The following is a 15,448-nucleotide window of genomic DNA, read 5'->3' on the forward strand; positions in this document are numbered from 1 at the left end:
TGCATAATCTGATAAACTTATCAAATTTACATTCCTTTTTCTTCATCTAAATCAAATTTAATTTGTCAATGCTTCAACTCAGCACGATAAATGAGGTCTATTGCCTTTTCTAACCTGAAATCTGTATGTAGGGACCTTTAAAAGTGCTTTGTTTTCAAAAATGTTGTGTAATATGACATGCAGCATTGTTTTATTTTTCAGATTTGTTTGTCAGGGTTTGTTTTATATAGTCAATTAATGGGTTAAATGTGTATATTATTGTTGGCCAATGACTGTTGAGTTAAAGGTAAAAGGTCATGTAATGACGAGTTACAGGTCGAAGAAAGGGTGAGGAGCCACGCACATGGCGAGAGGATACGTGCAGGCTGCGTGTGAGTGTGGGCTAAAACGGCAGAGGTTAGCATCTTTGGAGAGTGAGAATATTCATTGAAGTATTACGGCCCAAAGTGTAAAGAAACTGTATTCGTTTTAGTTTATTGGATTCTTCTCAAAGTTCAACGTTATTTTTATTTCACAGACTGTGTCACGAAGAGACACAGTGATACAAAGGTGAGTGAGGATCCAAATGCAGTTTAAAGTTTTACTAAATCAAAACAAGAAATAAACAACAAATAGGCAGGCAAAAACAGGGAACAGGAACAGAGACATAACTAGACAACATACTACACCGACAACGACTAACACCAGGGAAGTGAACAAACAGAGTAGATATAGTGAACAAGAACCAATAACAAAGCAGAGACAATCAGAGACAAAGACAACACACTTGCAGGAAAGATTGAGGACAATTAGTGTCCATGGTAACCAAGAAGTGGATGGAGCAAACAATTAACAGGGCAAGGCAGCAGACAGAAACAAAGGAAAACACAGAACTCATTACAGACTGTTTATAAGATATCTTATAAACAGTCTGTAATGAAGGCCTAGCAGTTATCACAGTAACAATGTGTGCCTGACAGTGACTGCAGACGGGATCGAGTTGGACCTAGGACTTCTTTGTTTGCCACTGGATGCGTTGCGTTGCTGCTGCTGTAAAGTTTGCATGTTTGCTCTGTGCTTGGAACGGCCTGACTCATCACACAGGAAGAATTGATCACTGGTAATCGTGAGTTGACTATTGACATTTCATCATTTTCCTCAGATGGATGTAAGTGGATCTATTTTCAACGATTGTGTTTAAGAGGATTGGTCATTATCCTTTACACTGCGAATGTGCACCAACTGGGCCCCAACGAAACACTAGTGTACGTGACTGAGTTGTTGGTTCTTATAAACTGTGAAATACTTTTCATATTGGGTTCTGGTTATATATTTTTTGCATTGCTTTATATGTTTTGAAGTGTTTCAGTGTACTAAAGAGAGATGCAATCTCATGTGATGTGATAGACATAATTTGTATAAATACAGGGTTGTAACAAGAATAGCCAAAGCAAAGTAGAAGGATAATTAATTTTCATACCATTTGATACATGTCTTATTTTGGGTTTCTGGTTTCAAATATTTCATCATCTACTTTTGTTTAATGGTTTCATACATTTGGTTTAAATGATAACTACGTTAAACTCTAAAAGGGTGCTTATTGTGTTTCATTTATTGGGATGGTTAATATAACACAAAGAGAGATTGTGATTTTAGACTGATGTAAATAGAATACTACCGGCCAATTCACTATTCAACTGCCGGGAATCCAGGTTTCTTACTGTAGTTAAGGATAAATAAAATTAAATAAGGAAATTATTTTATAACCTTATGGGTTAAAAACAGGGTTACATGTAAATAGAATTTGAAGTTCATAATCAAGTTTATGCACCACAGAGGGTCTATTGCAGTGCACAGTGCAGATTTATCTGGCATTACTCTTTCCTGTGGCAGATAAGCCATTTTTTGTTCCATTAGCCTTCCTCAGCTTCTTCTGCAGGTCACACACTCTGATGGGACCTTCCTGGCAGCAGAGTTTGCATTGATAATCCAGTATCTCCGACGTAGCCTGGACAACATGTGGTTTCTTCCTGCATGGCAGAGTTGGTGGTGAATATGAATGTTGCCACATGCATGTCTTTACACAGGGTGACAGGGTGCTTGGTCTCTGATGGTAATGCTGCCCTCTTGAGGCGGCCACCCACTCTGACGATTCCACTGTCAATCACTGGATCTAGCCTGTACAAGTTACTGTCCTTTGAGTGGGTGTCGGGGGGTCGCGGGATGATTTCCAGAAACTTTTATTTATTTATTTATATGTTAAAAAAGGTTGTATTGATGTCCTTTTTGGATCACTTTCATAAGTATTTCCCTGAAGGAGACGCTCCCGACCAATATGACTGGATAAGGTCACCATTCAATGTAACCACGGGAAATCATATGGTGTCAGATATGGAAGATGCGCTGATAGAACTTTCAACCGATCAAATCCTGAGGACGGCATTTGACGGCAAGACGCTGGATGAGTTCTGTGTTTCTGTCGCGCTGGAATATCCACAGTTGTCGAAAGACGTGTTGGATGTACTCATGTAATTTGGCTCAACTTATTTATGCGAAAAAGACATTCTCCGCGCTGACTTACATTAAGAATAAACACAGGTCACTGTTTAACTTGGAAGATGATCTGCGGGTGGGGATCTCCATAATGGAACCTAGAGTGGACCTGCTTTGCTCCATGCACAGCGCCCATCCATCACATTAGGTGTTTTTTCTGAATACATTTAATATTACAATAAAATTATACATGAAGTTATAATTGTTCCAAGGTGCCAGCCAACGCTGTACGTTTTACACAACAATTACACACATTTTTTTTATCTGTTTATGTGACCTGATTGGGAACCAGCTGTTGCTATGGAAACGATAAGGTATCAGAGTGAGTACATTAATATAAAACTGCTCTACAGTCAGAGCTACTGTTAGAGAGAATTAATCAACATCTGAACACCAATCAGAGTCCAGAATGTTATTTAATTATTTAATTATATAAATTATTTTGTTTAAGATTAGATACAAAAATAAAGTTTATTTCTAAAATAAATCTGCACAGCTGTTTATGTGAGAAATTCAACTCAAAAGATTACGAATTATTTTAATTAAACATCTTTATTTTTGGATGTTTTGAGAAAAAAGAGCTAGGAGCAAAAATTGTGTATAGTGTGTGTGATGTGTGTATTGTGTGTGATGTGTGTGTGATGTGTGTGTGATGAAGGCTTTCAGTGTCCTTGATTGTGTGTTTTCTGGTCAGTGGGATTGTGTTATTGAGTTACAGTGTAAATGAACTGTTTTTATTTTTATTCCTTCTCTGTGGTCTGGTTACATTTTCTCACTGTACGCCGGAGGATTTCCCCCGGGTGCTGTAGCCATGGCGATGCCGTGCATCATATTGACCTCCTGTGAAAACAACAATAATCAATAAATCTTGAAAAACTTGCTGGATTTGTTCTTGGCTTTGAGCGCTAATGAGTTAATGAGTAAATTATCAATTTCAAAGATAACATAATTTGTCATTTTTTTGTCAAGATAATTTCTCAATTTTGGGCAAAAAGGTTTCAGAATCTTATGGTGGGTTTCAGCTGTGGGTTTCTCTTACCTGCTGAGTGTGATGAGGTGGGAAAGGGTTGTTCACAGGAGCACCAGGAGCAAAACTCTCAGGGTTCTGAACCACGTTGATGATGTTCAGCTGTACCACACACACAAACACACACACACAAACTTTAAAGCTACACAATAACACTGTATAAAGTACACAACATGGTTACCGTAGTTACACTCCAAATGGTTCCCTACAGAATCTGATCCTCACTAAATAGAAAGCAGACTTTAGTTAATGTCGCACTCCAACTCCCAGAATTCCTCACAACCTCATGATAGGGCACCAGAACTGTTGATGTTCTTACAAGGTTTCTTGAGGAGAATTTCTTCCTCTCACATCTGGAGATCTGAACCTACACCTGAACTGTCCACATGTGGTGTTGATAGAAACAAAGCTGAACTGAACTGAAGTGATTATCTGTGGAGCTGAAGGTGACCTCTGACCTGATCAGCTGACCTGCTATTCCACTGGAGGCTGTTTCACCTGCTGGATCTGAAGTAGTTTGGAGTTGAGCTCCAGCTAGCAGCAGCATCATGCATTCAGGTATCAAGGGGAATAAAGTGAAAGGTCAGAAAGATGAAATGCTTTTCTTCTTCTTTATACTCACGGTAGGTTCACTGGTGCAGATGGCTTTGCAGGCGAAGGCTGAAAGTGCGATAGAGATGCAGAACTGGAGCAGAGTGAAAACCAGCAGAACTCCAGTTATTCCTTTACTCATGCTCTGAAATAAACATCACCATCACCATCACGGCAAAAAGTCCTTTCATTTCACATCACTTCTTCTATTCTTTCTGTCTTTGTAACTCTTTTTTTTTTTTTTTGTATTACAATATTCCTAAAATTTATTTCACGATTACCAAAGTTTATATATTTTTTTATTTTTGTTGATCAAATAACAAACAAATAAATCAAACCTCTGTGGCGTAGTTGCATCCGTAACTGTTCTCATAGTCGCAGAATCTATAACTCCCAAAAATCATATCTATGATCAGGAACATGATGGTTATTCCTGCAGATAGCGTGCTAAATATATTCAGTGTCAGTGTGGCCTTCACCTGAGAGGAAAATAGCAAGAAGTAAAATCAATCAATCAATAAATACATTTGCACAGACTCGTACACGCTTTAGTCTGTTAGGACGTTTTCACTGTCAGCAGTTTTTGTTTGTTTGTTTGTTTGTTTGTTTTTCAAAACTAGAAAAAGAAACTATAAAGAAATTGTAGGAAAATTGTTGTATTTTATTGTAATTTAGGCAAATATAGACTAATTGTATTTTTTATTATTTAAATATTTTATTGTTTGTTTGTTTGTTTGTTTACCGAAACATTCTGTCTCTATGGAAATTTTGTGTTGTTCACTTAAATTTTATTTAAAATTCTTTACTGTTTACCTTTAAACCCATGTTCGAGTCTTTGTCATTGTTTATTTGTTTTCTGGTTTCGTTTCTCATTCTGTATTGTTTGTGTTCACGTCAGTGTTTTTTAAAGTGACATTTAGAAGCAAAACTATATCATCAGATAAAAGAAACAGAAATCATGTCGTACCACACAGGAGTTTAACTTGTTGCTCGCTGAAACAGCCAGAGAGCCGGCGGTGATGTGCTGAGAGTACGGAAAAAAAATATTTTATTGTAACCTGAAATAATACCATTTTATATATTTGTATATTTATGTCATTAAAACCGAAGAACACTAACAAACACCGGGCTCCAGAAGATCATTCCGGAGACAATCAGGACAGTCTGAGGGAAGGCCGCCAACACGATACCGAACAATAACGTCAACAAACCTATCATTATCTGGACAGTCTGAGGTTAAAACACACACACACAAACACACACACACACTTGTACTTTAAAAAATCTTTAAAAATCTTTTTAATGAATACTGTTTTTTGTTTGTCTACTGTATATAAACACAAAAAATCTACACCCACAACTATTACCACAAGTACAGGTAAACTACCACTACTGCTGTAACTACACAACTACCACTATAACTACACAACTACTACTATACTGTAACTACACAACTACTACTAAGAGAGCAAGTGTTTTGTGATTGTGTTTGTGTAATTGTGTGTGATTGTATTATTGTGTAATTGTGTAACTCACCCCCAGAGCTTTGGGTTCTCCTTTCAGGAACTTTCTCAGTGGGCTGATTGTCTGAGTGGAATTCTGTTCTGCTGTAGATGAGGGAAGAACTTGAGTGATGACGGTGTAGCCGCGTCCCACATTAGTGACAGGTACAGGAGCGCTGGCCATCTTTACACCACAAAGTCTGACCTTTTAATCTGACAACAAAAAAAATTTTCAACCAGACAGAAGGAAACACAGGAGTTTTAATAACACTTATTGATCCCGAGGTGTTTATTCTCTGCTTGAGCGTGAACACGTGGACTCGACTTTCAAGAAACTCTCGAAGATCCGTCTGATCAGAAACTTCCAGTACCAAATTCGGCCAGAAATGTCAAAAAAGTTCTAAAGTCTTTAGAGCAGATTATCCTCTCCTTTTTCCAGAAATGTGTTTCTTTTTTAGAGAAGACAAAGAGGAAATGGAGAAGTATGCTAACGTTAGCCTTGTGCTGTTGTAAGCAAGAACAGAGTCTTCAGGTGAAATTACATCCTGACACATATACATTATTATTATTATTATTATTATTATTATTATTATTATTATTATTATTATTATTATTATTATTACTACTACTTCTGTTTTTTCTTTACAATTTGGCACAACATTTCAGTAGTTTTATTTTATATTATATAAGCTGTAAAGGTTCGCACCATTTTATCATGTAAAAGTATGTTAAAGTAAATTAAAAGATAATTTTATCTGTATTATCTGTATTAATCTCTATTATTGTAAGAATTATTGTATAAAACTATATTTTCTTATAATTAATAATAATAAAATTAATTAATAAAAGATTAATAAAAATCTTATAATAACCTTTATTTTACCAGGAAAGAAGCACATTGAGATTAAAAATCTCTTTTACAAGAGCGTCCTGGACAAAGCTTACAGATGCAAGCATGTTTGAGTTTAACAAATAACATCCAACAATACATACATACACACACAAGCAAATCCATCAAATTTCAATATCAATAAAACACCTACAGCCCAAAGTTTCATTCTCCAAATCATGTAAAAGTTTTTTAAAAATGTCCAACGGAACCTCACGTGTCCTCAGATTTAATGCACTTTGCAAACAATTCCAGGCAGAGGGAGCAGCAATTTTAAATGCCTTTTTCCCCACATTCAGTACGTATCACTGGAACAGAAAGTAAAAATATTTCTTGTGACCTGAGGCTATAGCTACAAGCATACTTTTTACAGATGTATGTACAAAGATACGATGGAAGTAAACACAGGATAGATTTATATGTAAAAACATGCCAGTGTTTTTGTCTTCGGATGGACAGCGCAGACCAGCCAACCCGAGCATACAACACACAGTGATGAGTGAGGGTTTTAAGATTTGTTTTAAACCTCAATGCACCATGATAAACAGTATCAATAGCATGTAAACACTGAAGATGCATGCATATATATATAACATCACCGTAATCCAGTAAGGACATAAAAGTCGCTTCGACAAGCCTCTTTATTGCCTCAAAGGAAAGATAGGATTTGATTCTAAAATAAAAACCCAATTTCACTTTCAATCTTTTCACCACTTGCTCGACATGAAGGCCAAAGGAGAGAGCGTCAACAATTAAAATCCCCAGATATCTATACTGAGACACAAACTCAATTTCTGAACATACACATCCCTTCTCTCTCTTATACACCCCCCTACACACAATCACGCACACATACACCCCCCCCCCACACACACACACACAAACACCCACACATACACATCCGTTCTCTCTCTTATACACACACACACACACATACACATCCCTTCTCTCTCTTATACACACACACACACACAATCACGCACACATACACCCCCCACACACACACACACACAAACACCCACACATACACATCCGTTCTCTCTCTTATACACACACACACACACCCACACACATACACATCCCTTCTCTCTCTTATACACACACACTCCCACCCCCCCACACATACACATCCCTTCTCTCTTTTATAGACACCCCCCCACACACACACACACACACACACATACACATCCCTTCAGCAGTTGTAAGAAACATGGCTGCTTTTGTAGACACTAGCAACTAGCATTAAGCTCCAGTACACACCCACTACACCCTCCCTCTTCTTGTACGAATATATACAGTATTCCTGTTTTACCTAATAAACTTTGGAACTTCTCGTTGAAAGACTGAAAGAATGGTTATCCTCTCCAAGCGGCAGATTTCTTACAATTATGATCTGTTTTATAATCTGTATTATAATCTCTATTATAATCTGTATTAATCTCTATTATAAACTGTATTATAATCTATTTTATAATCTGTATTAAAATAATCTATTTAATAACCTGTTTCATAATCTCTTTTATAATCTGTATTATTCTCTATTAATCTCTATTATAATCCGTATTATAATCCATACTATAATCTGTATTATAATCTGAATCCCGAAGACGTTTCACTTTTTCTGGTTCTTCTTCAATCCTCTGTTCTTTAGTAAAATCTTCACATATACAGTTTTTACGCTGAAGTTTAACTTAAACACTGTTAGAGAGGAAACTTCTTTGTGTAACAGAGTAAATAAAAACTGAGGAACAGAAACAGTGTGAACACAAATGTCATAAGCTCACAACACAAACTAGTTGTGTATCATTACAACACTGAGAGGTTTGTCTTCATTGTGTGACTTATACAGTTAGATTATTGTCCTCGACTGTTTATTATTGACTTTCACCGAAGTACGTTTTATGTTTAATTTCTTCCTCTTTCTGATGTTATTTATATTTTTATTCAGAATTTTTTCTTGTCATTTTTCCAGCAAGTCATTGCTTTATTTATACTGAATTTAAGGAAGTAAAATTTCACCAGAATAAAAACCGCTAACTGAACACATTACACACTGATCCTGTTACTTGTCTGTTAAAAACACAGAAATACTTTACTTCAGTTTGTTAATTCAATAAAGAGAAAAAGTCATATTTTACCTTCTGTCCTTTTAGCAGTGCTCTCTCTCTCTCTCTCTCTCTCTCTCTCTCTCTCTCTCTCTCTTTCTTTCTCTCCCTGCGTTTCTCTTTTCTTCTTCTTCTTCTTCTTCTTCTTCTTCTTCTTCTTCTTCTTCTTCTTCTTCTTCTTCTTCTTCTGTACACTTCTGCTTCTTCACCACACCTTTATCTTCTGTTCTGAAAGAATGATTACGATCTCAGTGACGCAGATATTCTGCCGCTGGTTCAAGCACAGACACGAGACTTAAACTAAAAATTACCCTAAAAGCTGCTGTGTGACCAGATGTGCTGAAGATGTGAACTGGATACAGGAACTGGAGCTCTAGAGAGAGAAACCCAGAAGCCTGCTGTTGTTTATCTTACAGCAGGAAATACAGTCAGCGCTGCCTAGATATATGACCTGGAGTAACCTTTACACAGCTCCAGCAACAAGATACCCAACAACAATAAAAAATGGGTGCAAGCAGCGATTCGTGGGGCCAAGCACCAAGGGTGCAGCATTAGTTTCCTGAGCAGGTGATAATTAGATGATCGTATCTTCATCACTGAACATACATGTGATCTCTGGGATGTTTGCAGTGGAACGTCACAACATGATATGACGCTTTGTTAATAGCTTCACCATCACGGTACTACACGTTAGCATCATGAATATCTTTGATATCATGCTGATCAAATTTGTTCTAGCTCCTAAACTCGTAAAATAAAATAAAACCCTGCAGAAGGAGAATTGAAACAACACGGTTATGAAACCTGCTCTGAGGTTTTGTGATGATTTAACGCTTCACTACGGTGCCAAATGTGAACAGTGTGAAACGACGATCTGTTAAAACATTAGAGCTCGATGTTTAGCAACAGACACGCTATCAGAAACTAAATAAAAATTGTTTTAAATGGTGACAGAAAACCAGTCAATTGTAACAGAGAGGAGAATTTTATTTTCACAGTCGTGCTCAGAAACGTCTGTTCAGGACAAACTGGATGGGAGTCAGCAATAAAAACAAAGAACTTTAAGAAACTGTTTAAGAGTGGAAAGGCAGAAGAACTAGACAAAAATCCAGCGCTTTGATACCTGCACGTTCTGAAGTGTTTTCTTCCTTTTTTCTTCCTCTTATTTTTTACCCTGGTCTGAAATTTGTCGCTATTACTTTTCTAAGCGATCCGAGTTCCAGTACTTCCGATACCGGGTCTCAAAATGGCCTTTTTTCCTATAGACTCCCATTATAAAATTTTGGAGGTTTATAACTCAGCAAGCTTTCGAACTCTCTACACCAAACTCGGCCAGCTCCTTTAGGGAGCTGAACAAAGGATTAAATCGGTGTACCGACTGGCCTTTTGGTTGTCCCGCAGCCCCGCCCCCAAAATATGCAATGTCAAAAAACATTTTACAACATGGACATGTGGCATATCAAAACACTCAGCCCAAGGAGGGGAATTGCATCACAGGTTTTCGGATGAAGTCACACGCTCGTCTCTACTTGTCTCCAAATGTTTTGGCACCCTAGCGCTCCACTAGATTTCGCAAGTTTTATGTCCACTCGCCTCCAAAAAGCACCGGCCTTTGCAAATACAAATACAAATACATCACATTAAAATTAGAATTAAAAAGAAAATTAAATGAAAAGAAAACATGTAATCAAGCATCTTTTATTATCCTTATAATGTGAGAAAACTTTGTGAACTATCGTATGTATTATACTTTTTTTTTATCCTCAGCTTTCTCATTCGCTTCTTATCTCGCGGTTGTTAACAACAAAGTGTCACATCTTGGATAATGAAAGATAAAATAAAATGAGGAACAAAATGCAGGACAACCACCTAGTAATGCATTACAATAGTCCAGTCTAGAGGTCATGATTGCAGGAACTAGCTTCTCAGCATCAGATACAGACAGGATGTTTCTCAACTTTCAACATTTCTAAGGTGGAAGAAGGCTGTTTTTGACAAGTGTAATATAACACCCAGGTATTTTACTGTCGAGCTACTAGTAACAGTACATCCTTCTAAATGGAAGAATTGAGCTTCTGTGTACTGGTTTGCAAAAGTATGCAAACATAAATGAAATACTACAGTAGAATAAGAAGAAATGAAAACAAACATATTATTAACAAACTAAACTGGAATAAAATTTGGGTAAGTCTCTTCATCTGTGTGTGTGTTTTAATATTCCTGTGGATTCTTCACGTTGTCTGCAGATCGTGGCATAAAATAATAAATAAACAAATAAACAAACAAATAAATAAAAATAATATTAAAAAATTGGAATTATAAAATAGTGATGCATTTATTTATTGATTCAAATTTTTAAGTAGACTAATTTAAATAAATAAATAAATAAATAAATAAATAAATAAATAAATAAATAAATAAATAAATAATGATCATGTAGAATACAGCAAAAAATTCATCATAAAACATTTAAAAAGATATAAAAATACTTCACGCTCTACAGAATTCAACACTGATTATTCTGTTAATTCCCTAAATTTGAGATCTGAGTGCTGTGATGTTGTCTGTGTGTATCGAAGGCAGTATGAAGGTTTATAATCCACTGAATGCTTCGACTGAACGTCTTGTGTACTGTATGCAGTTTGTATGTGAGTCTTGTTGTAACACATCCGTTTCTCTTTCTGTTTATCTTCGAACAACCGTTATGACTCAATAAAAGTTCCTGTTTTCCTGTGTGAGGTGTCACCTCCCTTTCCTGATGTTTACCTTGTCCCTTTCTCCACTTTCTCCACTTTCTTCCAAATGACAGCGTTTAAAAATAAACAATGCGCTTTTTTTTTTTTTTAAATTTGTCCTTGACTGTACAAGTGTGTTTTTTGTACTTGAGGTTTTCTCGTGTTAAAACCCATCGCAGGAAATGAGCTTCGAGTGAGAACAATTGGGGAAAATCAGGAAACGACACAGGGATAAAACATGGAGACGGATCTGAACCAGGAGGTGAAATCGATAATCAGTGTGAGAGTCGAGAGTTAACTGAAGATAGAGAGAGAGAAAATAAAACAAGCTGGGAGTCACTTAGCATGAAACATTGAATATGTGCAACCAACAATTGTTTATTCGGCTCCTGTTCTCCTTAAATGACTCCATATTGATTCTGAGAAATATAAATAAATACTCCTGAAATCCAGGAAAGTCCCTAAAGATTTCATTAGGAAGCGACATGATCAATCATTCTTGGTCTTTAATGTTAAAAATACAACAATCTGCCGTTTTGCTTGCATTTCTTTTCATAATTTTATCGATCTATTCTCTATGACGGTCATCTGAAGCCTCCATCAAACACACCAGAGTCTGAAGGAAATAAAAGACTGGTACAGAAGCTGGATTATTTCACATATTGACTGCTTTAATGAGGTGTTCTTCAACCTCAGAAGAAAAAAGCGAGTGATGAGCCACTTTTCCGTCCTCTAGGCGGCGGTCGGGTCGTAAAATCGCGCTCAGGTTTAATTAAAGGTAAAAGCTGATTTACACGTCTGACTGCCAGCTCACGTGCTAATGAGGGGATCGTATGTGAAGCTCGTTTGTGTCAGAAGCAGATGGTAAATCAACAGAAAGCCACAGAATGTTTCTCTCTCTGTTATACAGTGTGTATAATTCTGGATACTGGAGTCTCCAGTGTTGCTGCTTTACATCATTAAGAATTAAGCTGCAAATTTCAAGTTGCAGTCATAATCATTGTGTTTTTTATTAATTTAGTGTTACCTTTAACGCTGTAACGACAAAGCGAGTGAGTTCCTGTTCCTGATAAACGATCGTTCCCATCAGCAGCCTTTTATTTATTTTTTTATCCTCTAAATTGAAGTCAAACAAATTGCTCTTAGTGAGAAACCACAAACCCGAAACTCCATCCGCTTTCTCACTGATCCGAAGCTCCTGAAACTGGAGACTCCTTCCTTAAATAAGCATGTAAATGATAGATCTAGATTTTGGATGTCCGAATTTGTTGTTTTATTTTGCTGATGAATGTTTGAGATTGATTGTAATGAATTGTGTGGTCCATAGCTTTACATTTTAAAGATTGTTCTTTTTTTTTGGGAACCACAAAGAGAATTCCGCATCTAACCCTTGGTGATTAGCACCTCAATCAGCTCCCATCATGCATGATTGTAAGTGTCATAACCGGGTTTTGACAAGTGATTACGCTCAGGCAGAGTCGAGAAGACCCTCGGCTCGTTCGCTGAATTTTAATCGTTATCTCGTTAATCGTTTAACTTGTTGCTCGCTGAAACAGCCAGAGAGCCGGCGGTGATGTTCTGCGAATACGGGAAAAAAGCATTTTATTGAAATCTGAAATAATACTATTTTATATATTTGTATATTTATGTCATTAAAACTGAAGAACACTAACAAACAGTGGGCTCCAGAAGACGATCCCGGAGGTTATGCTGATGGTTAGAGTGAAGGTCGCCAACACGATACCAAACAATAACGTCAACAATCCCATCATTATCTGGACAGACTGTGGTTAAAACACACACACACACACACACACACACACACACACACACACACACACACACACACACACACACACACACACACAATTGTATTTTAAAAATCTGTAAAAATCTTTTTAATGAATACCACACAACTACAGTAATACCTCAAGATACGGGTTTAATTCGTTCCTTGCTCGTATCTCAAATTCTCGTCAAGATTTTTCGTCCCCCTGTAGTTGGAACACACCCTCCGGTCCCCCTTCTTAAACAGAGGGACCACCACCCCAGTCTGCCAGTCCAGAGGCACTGTCTCCAGCCGCCACGCAATGTTGCAGAGGCGTGTCAACCAAGACAGCCCCACAACATCCAGAGACTTGAGGTACTTGGGGCGGATCTCATCCACCCCCAGTGCCTTGCCACTGAGGAGCTTCTCAACTACCTCAGTGACCTCAGCTTGGGGCATCGACGAATCCACAACCGAGCCCTCTGCCTCTGCTTCCTCAGTGGAAGACATGGTGGTGGGTTTGCGGAGATCCTCGAAGTACTCCTTCCACCGTCCGAGAATGTCCCCAGTCGAAGTCAGCAGATTCCCACTACCACTGAATTTCTTCGAGGCCAACCGATAGTCCTTCTCCATGGCCTCACCGAACTCCTCCCAGACCCGAGTTTTCGCCTCCGCAACCACCCGGGCTGAAGCTCGCTTGGCCCTCCGGTACCTATCAGCTGCCTCCGGAGTCCCCTGAGCCAACCAGGCTTGATAGGAGTCCTTCTTCAGCTTGACGGCATCCCTTACTTCCAGGGTCCACCGCTGGGTACGGGGATTGCCACCATGGCAGGCACCGGAGACCTTACAGCCACAGTTCCGAGCAGCCACGTCGACAATAAAGGTGGAGAACATGGTCCACTCGGACTCAATGTCTCCAACATCCCTCGGGATCTGGTTGAAGCTCTGCCGGAGGTGGGAGTTGAAGATCTTTCTTACCGGAGACTCTGCCAAACGTTCCCAGCAGACCCTCACAGTACGTCTGCAAAGTCCAACTTCCTCCCCTGCCATCGGATCCAACTCAACACCAGGTGGTGATCAGTTGACAGCTCTGCCCCTCTCTTTACCCGAGTGTCCAAGACATTCGGCCGGAGGTCAGATGAAACAACCACAAAGTCGATCATCGACCTCCGACCTAGGGTGTCCTGGTGCCACATGTACTGATGGACACCCTTATGCTTGAACATGGTGTTCGTTATGGACAAACTGTGACTAGCACAGAAGTCCAAAAACAGAACACCACTCGGGTTCAGGTCGGGGGGCCGTTCCTCCCAATCACGCCCCTCCAGGCATCACTGTCGCTGCCCACGTGAGCATTGAAGTCCCCCAGTAGAATGACGGAGTCCCCGGTCAGAGCACTTTCCAGCACCCCTCCCAGAGACGCCAAGAAGGTCGGGTACTTTACACTGCCATTTGGCCCATAAGCACAAGTAACTGTGAGAGACCTATCCCCGACCCGAAGGCACAGGGAAACAACCCGCTCATTCACCGGGGTGAACTCCAACACATGGTGACTTAGCTGGGGGGCTATGAGCAAGCCCACACCAGCCCGCCTCCTCTCACAACGGGCAACTCCAGAGTAGTAGAGAGTCCAGCCTCTCTCGAGGAGTTGGGTTCCAGAGCCCAAGCTGTGCGTGCAGGCGAGCCCAACTATCTCTAGTCGGTATCTCTCAGCCTCCCGCACCAGCTCAGGCTCCTTCCCCCAGGTTACGTGTCCGGGGATTGGGTTGCCGAGTCCCCTGCCTTCGAGTGCCACCCAATCCACAATGCACCGACCCCTTACAGTTCCTCCTGCAGGTGGTGGGCCCACGGAGATCGGCCCCACGTCGCTCCTTCGGGCCGAGCCCGGCAGGGCCCAGTGAGGAAAGACCCGGCCACCAGGCATTCGCATGCGAGCCCCAACCCCGGGCCTGGCTCCAGGGTGGGGCCCCGTTTGTGCCATACTGGGTGACGTCACGGACCTTCATATTGAATTCTTCATAAGGGGCTTTTTGAACCGCTCTTTGTCTGGCCTGTCACCTAGGACGTGTTTGCCTTGGGAGACCCTACCAGGGGCAAAAAGCCCCAGACAACATAGCTCCTAGGATAATTCAGGCATGCAAACCCCTCCACCACAATAAGGTTGCGGTTCAAGGAGAGGTATTGTATTATTGTGTAATCGTGTAACTCACCGCCAGAGCTTTGGGTTCTCCTTTCAGGAACTTCTTCAGTGGGCTGAGTGTCTGAGAGGAATTTTGCTCTGCTGTAGTCGGGGCTGTAG

The 15,448-nt window shown here is 39.6% G+C and overlaps 1 protein-coding gene across 1 annotated transcript; it reads right to left on the bottom strand.

Moving 5' to 3' along the window:
- Positions 1–3,065: 3,065 nt before the first annotated feature.
- LOC125138336 (membrane-spanning 4-domains subfamily A member 4A-like) lies at positions 3,066–9,055 on the bottom strand. The gene is made up of 8 exons (XM_027140138.2): positions 8,680–9,055; positions 5,687–5,865; positions 5,270–5,380; positions 5,118–5,174; positions 4,489–4,629; positions 4,182–4,295; positions 3,572–3,661; positions 3,066–3,372 (listed from the first exon to the last, which is right to left on the bottom strand). The coding sequence occupies exons 2-8, from the start codon at positions 5,834–5,836 to the stop codon at positions 3,295–3,297; spliced, it is 741 nt and encodes a 246-aa protein (XP_026995939.2). The 5' UTR covers positions 5,837–5,865; positions 8,680–9,055; the 3' UTR covers positions 3,066–3,294.
- Positions 9,056–15,448: the final 6,393 nt, after the last annotated feature.

The sequence above is a fragment of the Tachysurus fulvidraco genome, chromosome 5, assembly GCF_022655615.1.
Source record: "Tachysurus fulvidraco isolate hzauxx_2018 chromosome 5, HZAU_PFXX_2.0, whole genome shotgun sequence".
NCBI lineage: Eukaryota > Metazoa > Chordata > Actinopteri > Siluriformes > Bagridae > Tachysurus > Tachysurus fulvidraco.

What these genes read in the sequence shown, in the direction of transcription:
- LOC125138336 (XM_027140138.2), bottom strand. Translation starts at nt 5,836, where the DNA reads ATGGCCAGCGCTCCTGTACCTGTCACTAATGTGGGACGCGGCTACACC. An exon ending in GAGAACCCAAAGCTCTGGGG is followed by an intron (nt 5,381 to 5,686) that starts GTGAGTTACACA and finishes TTTTAACCTCAG; the next exon opens with ACTGTCCAGATAATGATAGG. An exon ending in GATGCAACTACGCCACAGAG is followed by an intron (nt 4,296 to 4,488) that starts GTTTGATTTATT and finishes TGTTTATTTCAG; the next exon opens with AGCATGAGTAAAGGAATAAC.